Source organism: Arachis ipaensis, chromosome B06 (genome assembly GCF_000816755.2).
Source record: "Arachis ipaensis cultivar K30076 chromosome B06, Araip1.1, whole genome shotgun sequence".
NCBI lineage: Eukaryota > Viridiplantae > Streptophyta > Magnoliopsida > Fabales > Fabaceae > Arachis > Arachis ipaensis.
The window spans coordinates 13,364,280-13,378,251 of record NC_029790.2 but is presented as its reverse complement, the minus strand read 5'-3'; the positions used below and the strand labels follow the sequence as shown (position 1 = coordinate 13,378,251).

The following is a 13,972-nucleotide window of genomic DNA, read 5'->3' as shown; positions in this document are numbered from 1 at the left end:
GGGGGGGGTTTTGGTTCACGAATGGTTCTGCTTTTGTTTTTTTTTTTTTTCAAATAAACAAAACGGCGTCGTTTTATTCGAACCAGCCGGTTACCGGTCCGGTCCAACCGGCCAATTCGACGGTGGCGATCTAATTTCTGTTCTCATTTCTCTGACTCGTGTCGGTTCAGGGATCTAATTATTCTCAACTCCGGCGACTATGGCGGAGCAACACCGCAAGACGGTGCTTGATTCAGGGTGGCTGGCAGCCAGGTCCACCGAAGTCCAATTCACTGGAATCCAGCTCACCACTACTCACCCCCCTACTTCCCCCACTTCACCATGGATGCAAGCTCTCGTCCCTGGAACGTAATCTCTCTCTCTCTCTCTCTTGATTGTGACAAACACAGCATTATTAGCTTTTAATTACTATCCATTCATGCATTTCCTTTCAGTCTTGTCTTTGTGGTAGTTTACTATCTATTGAATTGACAGTGTTCTGGGGACCTTAGTGAAGAACAAAGTGGTGCCTGATCCCTTTTATGGACTTCAAAATGAAGACATTGTAGATATTGCTGATTCTGGAAGAGATTATTATACCTTCTGGTTTTTTACCACCTTTAACTGTAAGCTGGTACGTTGATGCTCTGTTGTTGTGGTTCTTTATTTGATATTTGTTTCTTTATTGTTTTGATGGATCATGGATTGACATAAGTTAACTAATTACTGAATCCTTTGCAGTCTATCAATCAACACTGTGATCTGAACTTCCGTGGAATCAATTACTATGCTGATGTGTATTTGAATGGGCACGAAATCACATTGCCAAAAGGAATGTTTCGAAGGCATGCAATTGATGTCACCGATATTCTTCACCCTGATGGCAGTAATCTTCTAGCTATTCTTGTTCACCCTCCCGATCATCCTGGGAGAATTCCTCCTGAAGGGGGACAGGGTGGTGATCACGAGGTCAGGATACGGTTTAGAGCTTATTAAATCAGTTAGGGCTTTGGAATTGAGAGCCTGACGAGGGTTAGAGAGGAAGTGATTGATTATTGTAGTGTGTCTAAGTCATTCTCTGTTGTAGCTTATTTTCTTCTGCATCTTCTTCCCCAGCTTTTCTTCTATAAGCCCAATTTATGGTGGCCAAATGGAATGGGAAAGCAGTCTTTGTACAATGTTATCATTAACATTGATGTTAAAGAATATGGTGAGTCTGATTCATGGAGCCATCTCTTTGGGTTCCGCAAAATTGAGAGCCATATTGATGATGCTACTGGAGGGAGGTACGATGAATTTCTTATTTGATGTTTCTTCAATGTGGTATTCTGTACCTTTTTCTTAGTAGACTTAATTCAATCTTAATCTGTTTCTGTATATGTCTGTTGCATGTTTTTTATCTTTTAGGTTGTTTAAAGTCAACGGAGAACCAATTTTTATTCGAGGGGGAAACTGGATATTGTCTGATGGGCTACTGAGGCTTTCTAAGAAGCGGTATAATGCAGATATAAAATTTCATGCAGATATGAATTTAAACATGATTCGTTGCTGGGGTGGTGGACTTGCAGAAAGGCCAGAGTTTTATCATTATTGTGACTATTATGGCCTTCTGGTAAGCCATATTGCTGATATATCTACTTGTCATCCTTTTTCTTAAGCTATATTTTTTGAAGATATTTATTGAATAATGCTGCTCTGTCAAAACCCATACAAACTTGAATGACTCAATTGTCATTATTAAAAACAGTGTTATGTATTTCTCTTCATTGTCTGTGTTGAACATGACTTTGTTATGAGCGTACTTTTGGAGGTCTTTTGTTGCGTCCCAGTATCTGTATCTTAATAGTTTATTTTTATATTACATCAATGCCACCATTGGTTTTGAAAATGGTCATACTTCTGGTTTAAATCTTCCAGGTATGGCAAGAGTTCTGGATAACTGGGGATGTTGATGGACGTGGCGATCCAATATCAAATCCAAATGGACCTCTAGACCATGATCTTTTCTTGTTTTGTGCAAGAGACACGGTGAAACTTCTCAGAAATCATCCTAGTCTTGCTCTCTGGGTGGGTGGAAATGAACAAACTCCACCAGATGATATAAATACTGCTTTGAAAAATGATCTGAGGCTTCATCCTTGGTTTGAAGCTGTAGATGAAACTAACAAATCTGTAGGACACTTGTCTCCGGAGCTGACCGATCCCAGTCAGTACCTTGATGGCACACGCATATACATAGAAGGATCATTGTGGGATGGGTTTGCTGATGGAAAGGGGAACTTCACTGATGGTCCTTATGAAATTCAAAATCCGGAAGACTTCTTCAAGGATAATTATTATGATTATGGATTTAATCCAGAGGTTGGCTCCGTAGGAGTGCCAGTTGCATCTACCATAAGAGCCACAATGCCTCCGGAAGGATGGAAGATACCAGTGTTTAAGAAACTTTCCAATGGTTATGTAGAAGAAGTTCCGAACCCCATATGGGAGTACCATAAATACATTCCTTATTCAAAACCAAGCAATGTTCATGATCAAATTCAACTTTATGGTGATGCAAAAGATCTTGATGATTTTTGTTTGAAGGTAAGAGAAGTCTTCATATCTTTGGCCATTCCTGATTTTCCTTCCTTTGTTCTTTCATTGAAGCTGGTGTAAAATTTTTATTCTATTATCCTGTCAGGCTCAACTTGTCAATTACGTACAATATAGAGCTCTTCTCGAAGGATGGAGCTCTCGAATGTGGAGCAAATATACCGGTGTATTGATTTGGAAGACGCAAAATCCTTGGACGGGTCTGAGAGGTCAGTTTTATGATCATCTCCTTGACCAAACCGCAGGCTTCTATGGTTGTCGATGTGCTGCCGAGCCAATTCACATACAACTTAATCTGGCTACATATTCTATAGAGGTAATTGTGTATGAAATGAAGCTCAGTTATATGAATTAGAAATAAAATTAGACACGTCATTTTACAAATATGATAACTTCAATTGATTTTATAATTTATCTTTTCCCAACACAGGTCGTTAATACTACGTTGAAAGAATTATCTAATGTGGGTATGGAAGCTTCAGTGTGGAATCTGGAAGGAACATGTTCGTACTATAAGATTCTTGAAAATCTCTCTTTGCTGCCAAAGAAAGTTGCATCTATTTCTGAGATGGATTATCCGAAGTCAAAAAATTCAGAACTAGTTTATTTTCTTCTTCTCAAACTATACAGCATGTCAGATCACACAACCATCTCTAGAAACTTTTATTGGTTACATATTTCTGGTGGAGATTACAAGCTATTGGAGCAATATAGGAAGAAGAAAATACCTCTCAGGATAACATCCCAGACTTCCAATGAAGGGTCCACTTACAAAATTCAAATTCAAGTGAAGAACACATCAAAAGAACCATACTCTAAAAGTTCAACAAGTAGGCTCAGCTATGTTGATGGTAAGGACTCACTGGAAACAGCAGATTCCTTGGTTGACAAGGAACATGAAGTTGGTTGGTTTAAGAGGTTACAGAGATGTTTTGCTGGGAAAAGTGATGGTTTGAAAGTTTATGAGATAAATGGGGAGGACGTTGGTGTTGCTTTCTTTCTTCATTTTTCTGTTCATACCTCAAAGAAGGACAATAAGGAAGGGGAAGACACCAGAATTCTTCCGAAGTATTGGTTTTTTACCTCTCTTAAATTTAACAAAGGAAGGGTAAACATAAGGAAAATTTTAGTTGATTTTTTTAGCTAGAAAAATCATTAGCAACCGTCTCCTTTTAATGTATGAACTTGAACTCAAGACTATATTAAAAGATGAACTAATTTATTTAATGTTTCTGACTAAATTAACACAATACTAGTATTAGCATTTTGTTTATGCGAGTAGAATATCTACTTGTTAACAAATACTTTAAAGATATTAGTTTAAAATATTATAACAAAATGTGCTAATTTTCACTTAAGCCAGATACTGTGGTGAGACGTAGTTATGTTTTGTGTAATGTGGTTTTCATTGAACCACTGTATTGTTATGATCCATTTCATGGATGAAATCCAGATGGAAATTCAATGTTTATATCCCTTCGTTGGTGGATTCTCTCAGTTCCCCCTTCAATCTGAAGAACCCACCATTACCAACTTCTCAAAACCCATTTTCTGCACCAACCTCAGCTTCTCTTCTCTCCCTTTGCGGCAGAGATGGAAACCTTCGCCTTGGTTCTTCCATCCATGCCCATCTCATCAAACAACCTCAATCATTCGATTTTGATAGGTTCCCACGTAATGCCCTTTTTGTTTGGAACTCTCTCTTGTCGATGTACTCGAAATGTGGTGAACTGCAGGATGCCCTTAAGGTGTTTGATCGAATGCCCGTGAGAGATACGGTGTCATGGAACACTATGATTTCTGGGTTTTTAAGAAACAGGGATTTTGATTCGGGTTTAATGTTCTTTAAGAAGCAAAGGAGTGAGTCAGGGACAGGGTGTTGTGGATTTGATAAAGCAACTCTGACTACAGTGCTGTCAGCTTGTGATGGAGCTGGATTCTCTAGTTTAACCAAAATGATCCATGGTTTGGTGTTTCTTGGTGGCTTTGAGAAGGAAATTACGGTGGGAAATGCTCTCATAACTTCATACTTTAAGTGTGGGTGTTTTAGTGAATGGAGGCAGGTTTTTGATGAGATGCTTGAGAGGAATGTTGTGACTTGGACAGCAGTGATTTCTGGCCTTGCGCAAAATGAATTTTATGAGGATAGTTTGAATTTGTTTGCTCAAATGCGTTGCGGGGCAGTGAGTCCTAATATTTTGACCTATTTGAGCTCACTTATGGCTTGTTCAGGTTTACAGGCACTGAGGGAAGGTTGTAAAATTCATGCCCTGCTTTGGAAGTTAGGAATGCAGTCGGATTTATGCATTGAAAGTGCTTTGATGGATTTTTATTCAAAGTGCGGAAGTTTAGAAGAAGCATGGAAAATTTTTGAGTCTGCGGAGGAGCTAGATGAAATTTCCTTAACTGTAATCCTTGTAGCCTTTGCTCAAAATGGATTTGAGGAGGAGGCTATCCAGATATTCATGAGAATGTTGAAATTGGGTATTGAAGTGGATCCCAACATGGTTTCTGCTATTCTTGGCGTATTTGGTATTGACACGTCTTTGTCTCTTGGTAAGCAGATTCACTCTTTGGTTATTAAGAAGAACTTCATTCAGAATCCTTTTGTAAGTAATGGCCTTGTAAACATGTATTCCAAGTGCGGTGATTTGAATGACTCACTCCAAGTCTTTCACGGAATGAGTCAAAAGAACTCGGTTTCATGGAACTCTATTATTGCGGCTTTCGCTCGCCATGGAGATGGTTTTAGAGCACTTGAATTTTATGAAGAGATGAGAATGGAGGGTGTAGCACCAACAGATGTTACATTTTTGTCACTACTACACGCGTGCAGCCATGCAGGCTTTGTCGACAAGGGCATGGAGTTCTTAGAATCCATGACTAGAGATCACAGCATAAGTCCTCGCTCGGAACATTACGCCTGTGTTGTTGACATGTTGGGCAGGGCAGGACTTCTTGAGGAAGCTAAAAAGTTCATTGAGGGATTCCCTGAGAATCCGGGTGTACTAATTTGGCAAGCATTGCTTGGTGCTTGTAGCATCCATGGTGATTCTGAGATGGGTAAATATGCCGCGGATCAATTATTTTTAGCTACACCAGAGAGGCCAGCTCCTTATGTTTTGATGGCAAACATATACTCCATTGAAGGGAAATGGAAAGAAAGAGCAGGTGCCATTAAGAGAATGAAAGAGATGGGAGTAGCAAAGGAAGTAGGCATAAGTTGCATTGAGATTGATAAGAAGGTTAACAGTTTCGTTGTTGGGGACAAGTTGCATCCAAAAGCTGACATTATATACTGGGTTTTGTGTGGGTTATTGGAACACCTGAAAGATGAAGGTTATCTACCTGATAAAAAGTGTATTCTCTATTACTTGGGCCAAGAAAAAAAGGATTATTAGCTTCTTTTATTCTCACCATTGAATTTCTAGTGATAATCCAATTCAATTTTTGTCCAGAAAATTATCCAGCCTTGGATTTGTTTCTTTAAATAGAGGACACTCAGCAGTATAATGGATTTAGGGCATTTGTTAATCATTATTTTGTATACTTAGTTCAAATATTTACTAATAATATTATGAGTATAATTCAACTAAATTTTCTTCCCTTTCTTTTTTTGGTCGATAATTTTCCTCCCTTTCAAATACAACAATTTTACGATAATTGTGTTTTGTGTAGGATCCAACTAACTGACTAACTGTGTGCACAATAAATTGAATTATTATGTGCACAATAACTTCTGATTTACAGTATAAATATTGAACTTCTAAATATAAGTGAGAAAACAAATATGAGATTCTTTTTTGTGTAAATTAATGCATCTATATTTTTCATTTTAATTCATGTCTTTAGGCCCTTGTTTTAGGGATTGATCCTTTCAAATTTTTTTCTCATTTGAGAAAGTACTCACCATATATTTTGTAAGTGAGATTAAGAGAAAATATAAAAAAATATTAAAAATTAAAAATTACAGTCTACACCTTGAAAAAAAAAATGTAAGAGTCACGAAAAAAAGTGTAAGAGTCACGAAAAAAAAATGTAAGAGGATCTATTTTCTGTTTTACGTAAAACTTTAGAATTGTTGTTGAACACGAATTTAGTCCAAAGTTAGTTTCACGAATCTTGTAGACCATAACAAATCTAAATTTTAAGAAAGTGGATGGAACTATTGTGGCCACAAGAGTAATTGAGAATAATGGGTTCGTGGTTGTTGAGTGGCTTAACATTAACAGCAACCCCGACCTCAATTACCATTTTACCCTTTCGGAAACACAGTTCTCCGTTCATTCCGAGGAAGCAAGCAAGAAGAATTAGTTACAGTTGCAGTTGCAGAAGCAGAGATGTTCCTCTTTCCACTGCTTCAGCTTATGCAGTTCTTGGACTTCAACCTGATTGCTCCACCACCGAGATCAAAGCTGCTTTTCGATCCAAAGTACAAAACACCAGCATCAATTCTCAGAAACTAAAAAATATTTTGCATTCTTATCATAATTCTATTACTCACTCATGTTTTTCTGATTTCTCTTCTTTAAAAAAGGTTAAGCAGTTCCATCCAGATGTTAACAAAGACGGTGATTCCATGATTCGCCGTGTAATTGAGGCGTACCAGGTGCTACTACAATTTTCCGCATGATACTCACGTATTCATAGTATTCATTTTTCTAACTTCATATTGCTGCAGATACTTTCCAACTGCACCCGATCAGAAATTATTGAAAGGTGATTCTTCTTTACCTCCGTTTCCATAATTTCAGATTCCGCTATATGCATTCAGCTTGTAATGCTAACGTTTGGAATTGCATTTTGTAGGGAATGCTTAGATCCATTTGATGCACCAGAGTGTGAAGCTTTTGATATTTTTGTTAATGAGCTTCTCTGTGTTGGCAAAGGTAAGGTGCTCGTACAAATCATAACTCATCCTCCTAATTATCTTCTTAATTTTTAAATAAGGAAGATTTGGAAAAATAACATATATATTTGAATTTTTACTCGTTAGAAGAATAATAAGATGATTAGGACTCCTAATCATTACTCCATGCAGTAATATTTAGCATCTTATGAACAATTTTTGTGCAGCATGTTCAAGTTCATGTGTGCAAAGAGCACCTCATGCATTTTCGTTTGTCTCTTCAACTGGAACAGCGCGTGCATCTTCTCAAGGTTGGCTTCTTCTACTGTTCATTCTTCTAGTTTCAAAATGTCTTTGGGTAAACAACATTATTTTCATAATTTTGTAAAATCCATTTTACTCTACAATAATTTAGGTCATGGTGATGATTATCAAGTTCAATGTGCTGTCGGACAATGCCCTAGAAATTGCATTCATTACGTTACCCCATCACAAAGAATTCTCTTGGAGGAGCTACTTGACAGGTAATTAAGCTTAGTCGTCCAACAAAAACTGTTCTTGGCGATACTCTCTAGCACACGTTTCCATTAACGTGCTTCAAATGGTATATAGGTTCTAGGCTTTATTGTATCCATTCCATTAATTTCTCATACATTTATGTTTGATGTTGCAGTATACTAGAAGCACCCTACGATATATCGGCTGAGGCAGACTTACTTTACTCACTTATCACTAAAGCTAAGTTTGAGAATAACCGATTTCAAAAACCTAAGAAGCAACCCAAAACCTCAACCCAGCATGTTGAGTGGTTTTAAATTTCAGCAGCAACTCTGTCTAGGGTGTGATTATGAGTTGAGCTCTTGAAGGGAAAGGGAACGAGAAAGAAGAGAGACTTCAAAGAGTAGAAAGCATTCTCATTCCGCTTCTTCCTTTCAAGATTCCAACTTGCAAATGCATTTTCATTCCCCTAAGCTATGAGTCTATCAGTCTATGACAGTGGATTTGGTTATAGTTGATTCGTCTCAAATAGTGAATACTACTACTACCGATAGAAGGCATTAGTTCTGATTATTTCTATATTCATATTAATAATACAATTGGGCATAAAACTTGAGACGAGCATCCATCTCTCTCGACCCCAAAAATAAAGTAAAATTTTCAAGCAACACTTCTATAAAAAGCTTTACATGCCAGAACAACACGGACAAGCTCAAGAGCACTTGGGAGAGCAATCGAAGCTTCTCAGACACAAAAGGATCTCAGCATGTGTAGAATGGCAAAAAGACATATATAACTACAGCATTAGTAACCGCAACAAAACTGCAGCAACACTTGCATTTGCAAGCACAGTGATTTTATAAGAAGCATTCACGGAGGCAGCATGAACGCTCTTAACACAACAATCTTATTTGCTGGGAGAAGCAAATCGTGTCCGCTCTCTCTGCCGATGTAAAGCTCTATCCTTTGGTGAAGAAGTCTTTGACCCCACCCCTGCTTGGCGCCTCCATTCTGCAATCATGTCCCAGTAAATAAATAGATTAGATATAAATTAAAACATAGCCTCTTTTGTTTGTTTGGTTCATCCAAATTACTTTTCAATTATGCACGATTGACAAATTGCACAAATACTAGATAATAGCAAAATCTTCTAACAACAAAGTTAATAAACTTCTAACCTCGTTTTCTTTCAAGCTCCTGGTCGAGCTCTTCTTTCCACTCTCTCTGTTTCGAAAAGCTTAAACTGAAAGTAAAATGTCTAGAACTGAAATTACTTATTTATGAAAATTATTGAAGCTAACAAAAGCAAAGCAAAGTATTAACCTTGGGCTACCAGGTTCCTGCTGGGAGTCAACTATCAGCCCTTTAAATTCATTAAGGGGAGAAGATGGAAGGTCCTGTGAACTATGATCATTTACATTGCCAACAGTTGATGCGGACCTGCCATTACTTCCAGGACTTCCAGTATTGTCAGCTGCTTTAGATGGAGTGCTTGGTACCCGACTTGGTGACCTACTCTTAGGAGGTAATTTCAAAAACTTCCGAGAAGCAGTTTCATCACTTGTTCCATCAATCACACTTGGTGAACAAGACATATTTAAACTGTTGTAGAACTCCTCATATAAAGGTGTCTGCAGCTTCTTCAGTTCAAGAGCCTGCCATAAAAGCAAACAGTCATCACTCAGCACAGCATTTACTGTAGAAAAGATAGAGTGCAGAAGGACTAACTAGATTCCAACCAGAAACAATACCTTCTCATCCAAAAAAGCTTGAATTTTTGACTCCGTGAGCTCATCATCTTCCTCTGATAGAGATGGCACGCTTGGAAAGGAAAAATCTTTCTGCTCCTTGTTATAATCCCCTAAGTGACCAAGTGACTTATCATTTTCATCTGTGCCAAAACTGACTCCTTTATGTTCCAATTCCGGACTTCCATCAAACTTACACACCCAATCATCAGAGGGATCTGACATCAGGTTGAAGCTCTACATTTATTTTTTCAGGAAAAAAGGTTACTTAGGTTATGACTTTCATGGGAAATAAATACTATCAACTACAAGAAGTGACATGGATCTGAAAGTATTCACCTCAATATTTTCTGAGATCAAAGGTTCGTGTTTGACATCATTCTGAGAGAACTCCTCGTCGTCATCAATCATACACATGTCATCATCATCGTTGCTAATTCCCCATAACTCTTTATTTCCTGAGTCCTCAAGATTCAAATTTGAGCAACGAAGGCTAATTGAAAAAATAAAAATGGTCAACATGGGCCAAAGAAGCAACTGCAATCTTACAAGTCCAGAGAAGAATATCATTTCACTACTTACAAGGATTCAACATTTGGAGCACAAGAAGATGAAGCTTCCAAATTTTTCTATGAGAAGAAAAAGTAGTTTAATTGGATTAACAAATATACATAGTGTTTATACCCAACAGTCATGCATAATACATACCACGACAGTAGATGAAACAGGAAGAGAATCCATAGGTTCACCAGTAACAAAGGGATGCTGCACCCAGTAAGAAACTCAGTTAATCTTATCGAGAACTGAATATTTGAATGCAAAACATTGATATTAATACAACACATTCCACTAGTTATAGATAACAGTAACTTAAATGAATCAAATGTCCACTTCAATAGTGCAGCTTTCTTGGGCGCATTCAGAAGAGAAATGCTCATAGAATTACCTGCAGTAGTTCTGATGCCGATGGCCTCAAATATGGTTCCCTGCAAAAGGATAATGTATTTATCACAACCCAAAAACTAACATTTAGAAAGGAAACCAAATAAAACACCTTTATCACTGAGAATGTATTCTTTTTTTTTTTTTCCCAGGTGATAAAACCCAGCAAGTACATTTTGAGAATAAAGAATTTATTAGTCATTCACACTAAGAAATAAAGTAGAATTAATTTGGATAGAGAGAAAGCAGAGAAGAATAAAAATAAACATACTTCTGCAAACATTTTAGCAGAAAATCTTTGGCTGCAACAGAGAGATGATCAGGGATTGGCGGATGAGACTTAGTTGTCCCTATATGGAAGAGAGCAGCAACCTGGTCCAATTTTTCAGTAGATGTTCAGAGAGCACCTCAAACAGAATATAATGAGTCAAAATTTGGGATACCTCTTGTTGGTATTGTTGGCTCCAGGGAGGCTTTCCAGTGGCCATCTCAATCACAGTGCAACCCACACTCCATATGTCAGCAGAGCTGAAAAGGCATCAATATCAATATACACTTGCATAGAAAAACTGAAAAATTATATATATATATGACCAAGGACCTTAGTACGGTATATAGGAACAAGGAAGTTCCTAATAGTATATCAAAGGTAAAAAAAAATAAAAATAAACTCGGCCTTACAAGCTATGTCCAGTCTGGAGAATAACCTCAGGAGCCATCCAATATGGAGTACCCTTCATAGACTTGGCACCCGAAATAGTAGCCTAAATCAAACAAAGACGCTTCTTCAACAAATACGCAGATACAAGATCCTTACAAAGTCAAAATAGTATATCTAATAGAACTATAGTAGAGAAATAGAGAAGACTTGGATTACCAGCTCAACAACTTGTTTGGAGGCCCCAAAATCTGCAAGTTTAATGCAACCTTTATTATCTACAAGAATGTTGGCCCCCTGAAATTGATTACAAGTGAACATTAGTCACTCAAAAAAGGAGATCTGACATGCTAATCAATGATACTACAAGAAAAATCACCTTAATATCTCTGTGCATTATTCCATTTTTGTGCAAGTACTCAAGTCCAAGCAGCAACTGCTTTGTGTAAGTTCTTATGACCTGTTAAATGAATTAGTGGAAATATAATATCATATACGTATGGCATATAAAATTACCCAGTACACTAGTTTGGTAGATACAACTTACTGCCTCAGGGAAAGCTCCGAATTTCCCCAACAGTGATGATATGGATCCACCAGGGACAAACTCCAGGAGAATATTTAAGGTGTCCTCCTCTCTAACTGTACCCAAATATCTCTACAGCACAAAAAGAAGTTATTCAGTCAAGAAAAGAAATAGTTTGGGTTAACTAACTGATTTATCAATTTCTTCCACCAATAGAATATCATACTCACAACAATGTTGGGATGTGAAAGATCTTTAAGAAGCTTAACTTCTTCCTCGAGCTCTTTTACATGAGCCTGTTAGCATGCAAAAGGTTAATCAAACAACAGCACAAGGAGTCAGCTAATTTATCAGGATCTCAAATAGTATGACATCCCAAAATATTATGATTTATGAGAAAACAAATTTGTTTTCCCATTACTTCAGGTTAATACCGGTATTGAACCATAGTAGTAAATAAATAAACATCTATAACTCTCAAAATTTTATGTTTATTATTTGGAAATGTATAACAATTGAGTCGCATCAAATTGCTTTAGTTGATGCAATCAGAATCCGTGGCAAATGGAACTCAATCAAGACAACGAACCTGTGCCTTCTCCTTCGAAGCACTACTCGCTGCAATCAAAACCTGAAAACCCAGACAGGAAAACGAAATCAATTCAAGTGTTAAATCTAAAAAATGAAACGAGTTCAAATAGAAGTGCCGACAATTTCAAGAAGTGATTGAAACAAAATATCAGTTCCTAAGAAACAGAGAGCTAATCATAAGACAAAATGAAAATCCACTTTAAAATCAACAAGATGCTAGCAAAGTAAAAATAAAAAACAAAAACCGAAATTAGCAACAAAGCGAAAAAGCAAAGGAAGAATGAAGGAAAAGGAAGCGACCTGTTTAACTGCTAAAAGTTCTCCAGAATCGAGATTCATTCCAACATAAACTTGGCCAAAGGCGCCGCAACCGATCAACTCGCCCTTGCGCCATCGGATCGTAGGCGGCGGCGGAGCAGCAGCAGCAACGTCCTTGGGAATCGGCGGCAAGGACGGTGGCGACAGTGAGGGCTTAGAGAAGACTCTGGAATTGCGTATACAGTAACCGATCTTATCAACTAGGGTTCCTCTCAGCGAGTGCTCTTCGTTCTCAGGCGAAGCACGGAACACCAGCGATCGCCGAACTGATCCGAATATATCTTGCATTTGTGTGATCTCTTCTCTCTGTCTCTCTGTCTCTAAATCGGCGGTGATGAGTGATGAGTGAGAAGTGAATGCGGTGAAGGGTGAAGAGTGAAGAGTGAAGAACGAGAGACGTTGGCTCCGGCGAAGAGAGAGAGAAGAGCATAGAGAGAGGAGGGAAAAGGGGTTGCGGATTTCTCTTTTCAAATTTTAGTGACTTGCGAATGGAATAACGTCAATCTTTTGGGGCCGTTTTGTTAAGTGTAGAGTGCTACTTGGACTTGTTTGTTAATTTGTACAACTTCTTTTACCTTTTCAGAACTTTTTGTAAAATTCATCATTGTTTTTGACTTAGATTGTCTATTTTTACTCATTTACTGCTTTTAAATTTTAATACTTGAGTATTAAACTAATTTGAATTAGTTAAATGATAAATTTATTCATCTACTTAAGTAAGTATTGAAGGTTCGAATTTCACTTTATGTATGCAATAATTTATTAGCCAACGACAAACTCTTAAATAAAAACATAAAATTTAGATCCACGATGAATTAATTTTTGGCCTATTAAACTAAAAAATATTATAAACGATGAAAAAAAATAATACTCGAGTATTGATGAGGTTTTTTTTAATGGATTTATTAATTTGTATGTAAATCCGTATATTTAAATATAAATTGTTATTTGTAATTATATAATCAGAATTGTTTTCAGTAGAAAATGAAATACGATATCTGATGTTAAGAAAATTACCTCTACACAATAGTTAATCACTAAATTATGATTAATTTTGTGTTTTTATCTCGTATTGAATAAAAATATCTAATCCACAGGTTAAGACGAGACGCTAGTATTAGTAATAATATTCGATTTAATTATATTTTTTATGATATATAGTTTCTCAAGAATGACTATATTTAATATGAAGTTAAAAAAGTTACTTCATATATCTATATAAATAGAGGCTTAACAATTACACAGAAAAAACATTCCTCTTTCCTCTC

General features: G+C 37.0%; 3 protein-coding genes across 4 annotated transcripts; 2 read left to right on the top strand and 1 right to left on the bottom strand.

Annotated features, from left to right (window-relative positions):
- On the top strand, window positions 116-3,721 carry LOC107646499 (mannosylglycoprotein endo-beta-mannosidase). Its single transcript, XM_021105435.1, has 8 exons — window positions 116-348; window positions 475-613; window positions 721-966; window positions 1,051-1,265; window positions 1,387-1,591; window positions 1,897-2,565; window positions 2,663-2,890; window positions 3,005-3,721. The coding sequence occupies exons 1-8, from the start codon at window positions 200-202 to the stop codon at window positions 3,719-3,721; spliced, it is 2,568 nt and encodes an 855-aa protein (XP_020961094.1). The 5' UTR covers window positions 116-199.
- Window positions 3,921-8,545, top strand: LOC107645890 (pentatricopeptide repeat-containing protein At3g05340-like). Its single transcript, XM_016350026.2, is given in 8 exon segments — window positions 3,921-6,004; window positions 6,850-7,006; window positions 7,112-7,183; window positions 7,256-7,293; window positions 7,384-7,463; window positions 7,651-7,734; window positions 7,839-7,947; window positions 8,097-8,545. Coding segments are annotated over 8 exon segments (2,670 nt in total). The 5' UTR covers window positions 3,921-4,016; the 3' UTR covers window positions 8,239-8,545.
- LOC107645889 (mitogen-activated protein kinase kinase kinase NPK1) lies at window positions 8,491-13,229 on the bottom strand. Of its 2 annotated transcripts, none has more exons than XM_016350024.2 (17): window positions 12,687-13,229; window positions 12,385-12,426; window positions 12,026-12,091; window positions 11,817-11,927; window positions 11,649-11,729; window positions 11,489-11,566; window positions 11,293-11,375; window positions 11,055-11,139; window positions 10,883-10,983; window positions 10,616-10,655; window positions 10,378-10,434; window positions 10,252-10,298; window positions 10,009-10,162; window positions 9,673-9,906; window positions 9,245-9,576; window positions 9,100-9,179; window positions 8,491-8,932 (listed from the first exon to the last, which is right to left on the bottom strand). In XM_016350024.2, the coding sequence occupies exons 1-17, from the start codon at window positions 12,990-12,992 to the stop codon at window positions 8,829-8,831; spliced, it is 2,001 nt and encodes a 666-aa protein (XP_016205510.1). In that variant the 5' UTR covers window positions 12,993-13,229; the 3' UTR covers window positions 8,491-8,828. The 2 variants fall into 2 exon arrangements, with proteins under 2 accessions (XP_016205510.1, XP_016205511.1); XM_016350025.2 differs by having other exon boundaries at window positions 9,100-9,164; window positions 12,687-13,228.

Coding starts and splice junctions, on each gene's coding strand:
- LOC107646499 (XM_021105435.1), top strand. CDS start 200: ATGGCGGAGCAACACCGCAAGACGGTGCTTGATTCAGGGTGGCTGGCA. Junction 2,566..2,662: donor TTGATGATTTTTGTTTGAAG/GTAAGAGAAGTC, acceptor TTATCCTGTCAG/GCTCAACTTGTCAATTACGT. Junction 2,891..3,004: donor TGGCTACATATTCTATAGAG/GTAATTGTGTAT, acceptor TTCCCAACACAG/GTCGTTAATACTACGTTGAA.
- LOC107645889 (XM_016350024.2), bottom strand. CDS start 12,992: ATGCAAGATATATTCGGATCAGTTCGGCGATCGCTGGTGTTCCGTGCT. Junction 12,092..12,384: donor CTTCGAAGGAGAAGGCACAG/GTTCGTTGTCTT, acceptor GCATGCTAACAG/GCTCATGTAAAAGAGCTCGA. Junction 11,140..11,292: donor CTCCAGACTGGACATAGCTT/GTAAGGCCGAGT, acceptor ATGCCTTTTCAG/CTCTGCTGACATATGGAGTG.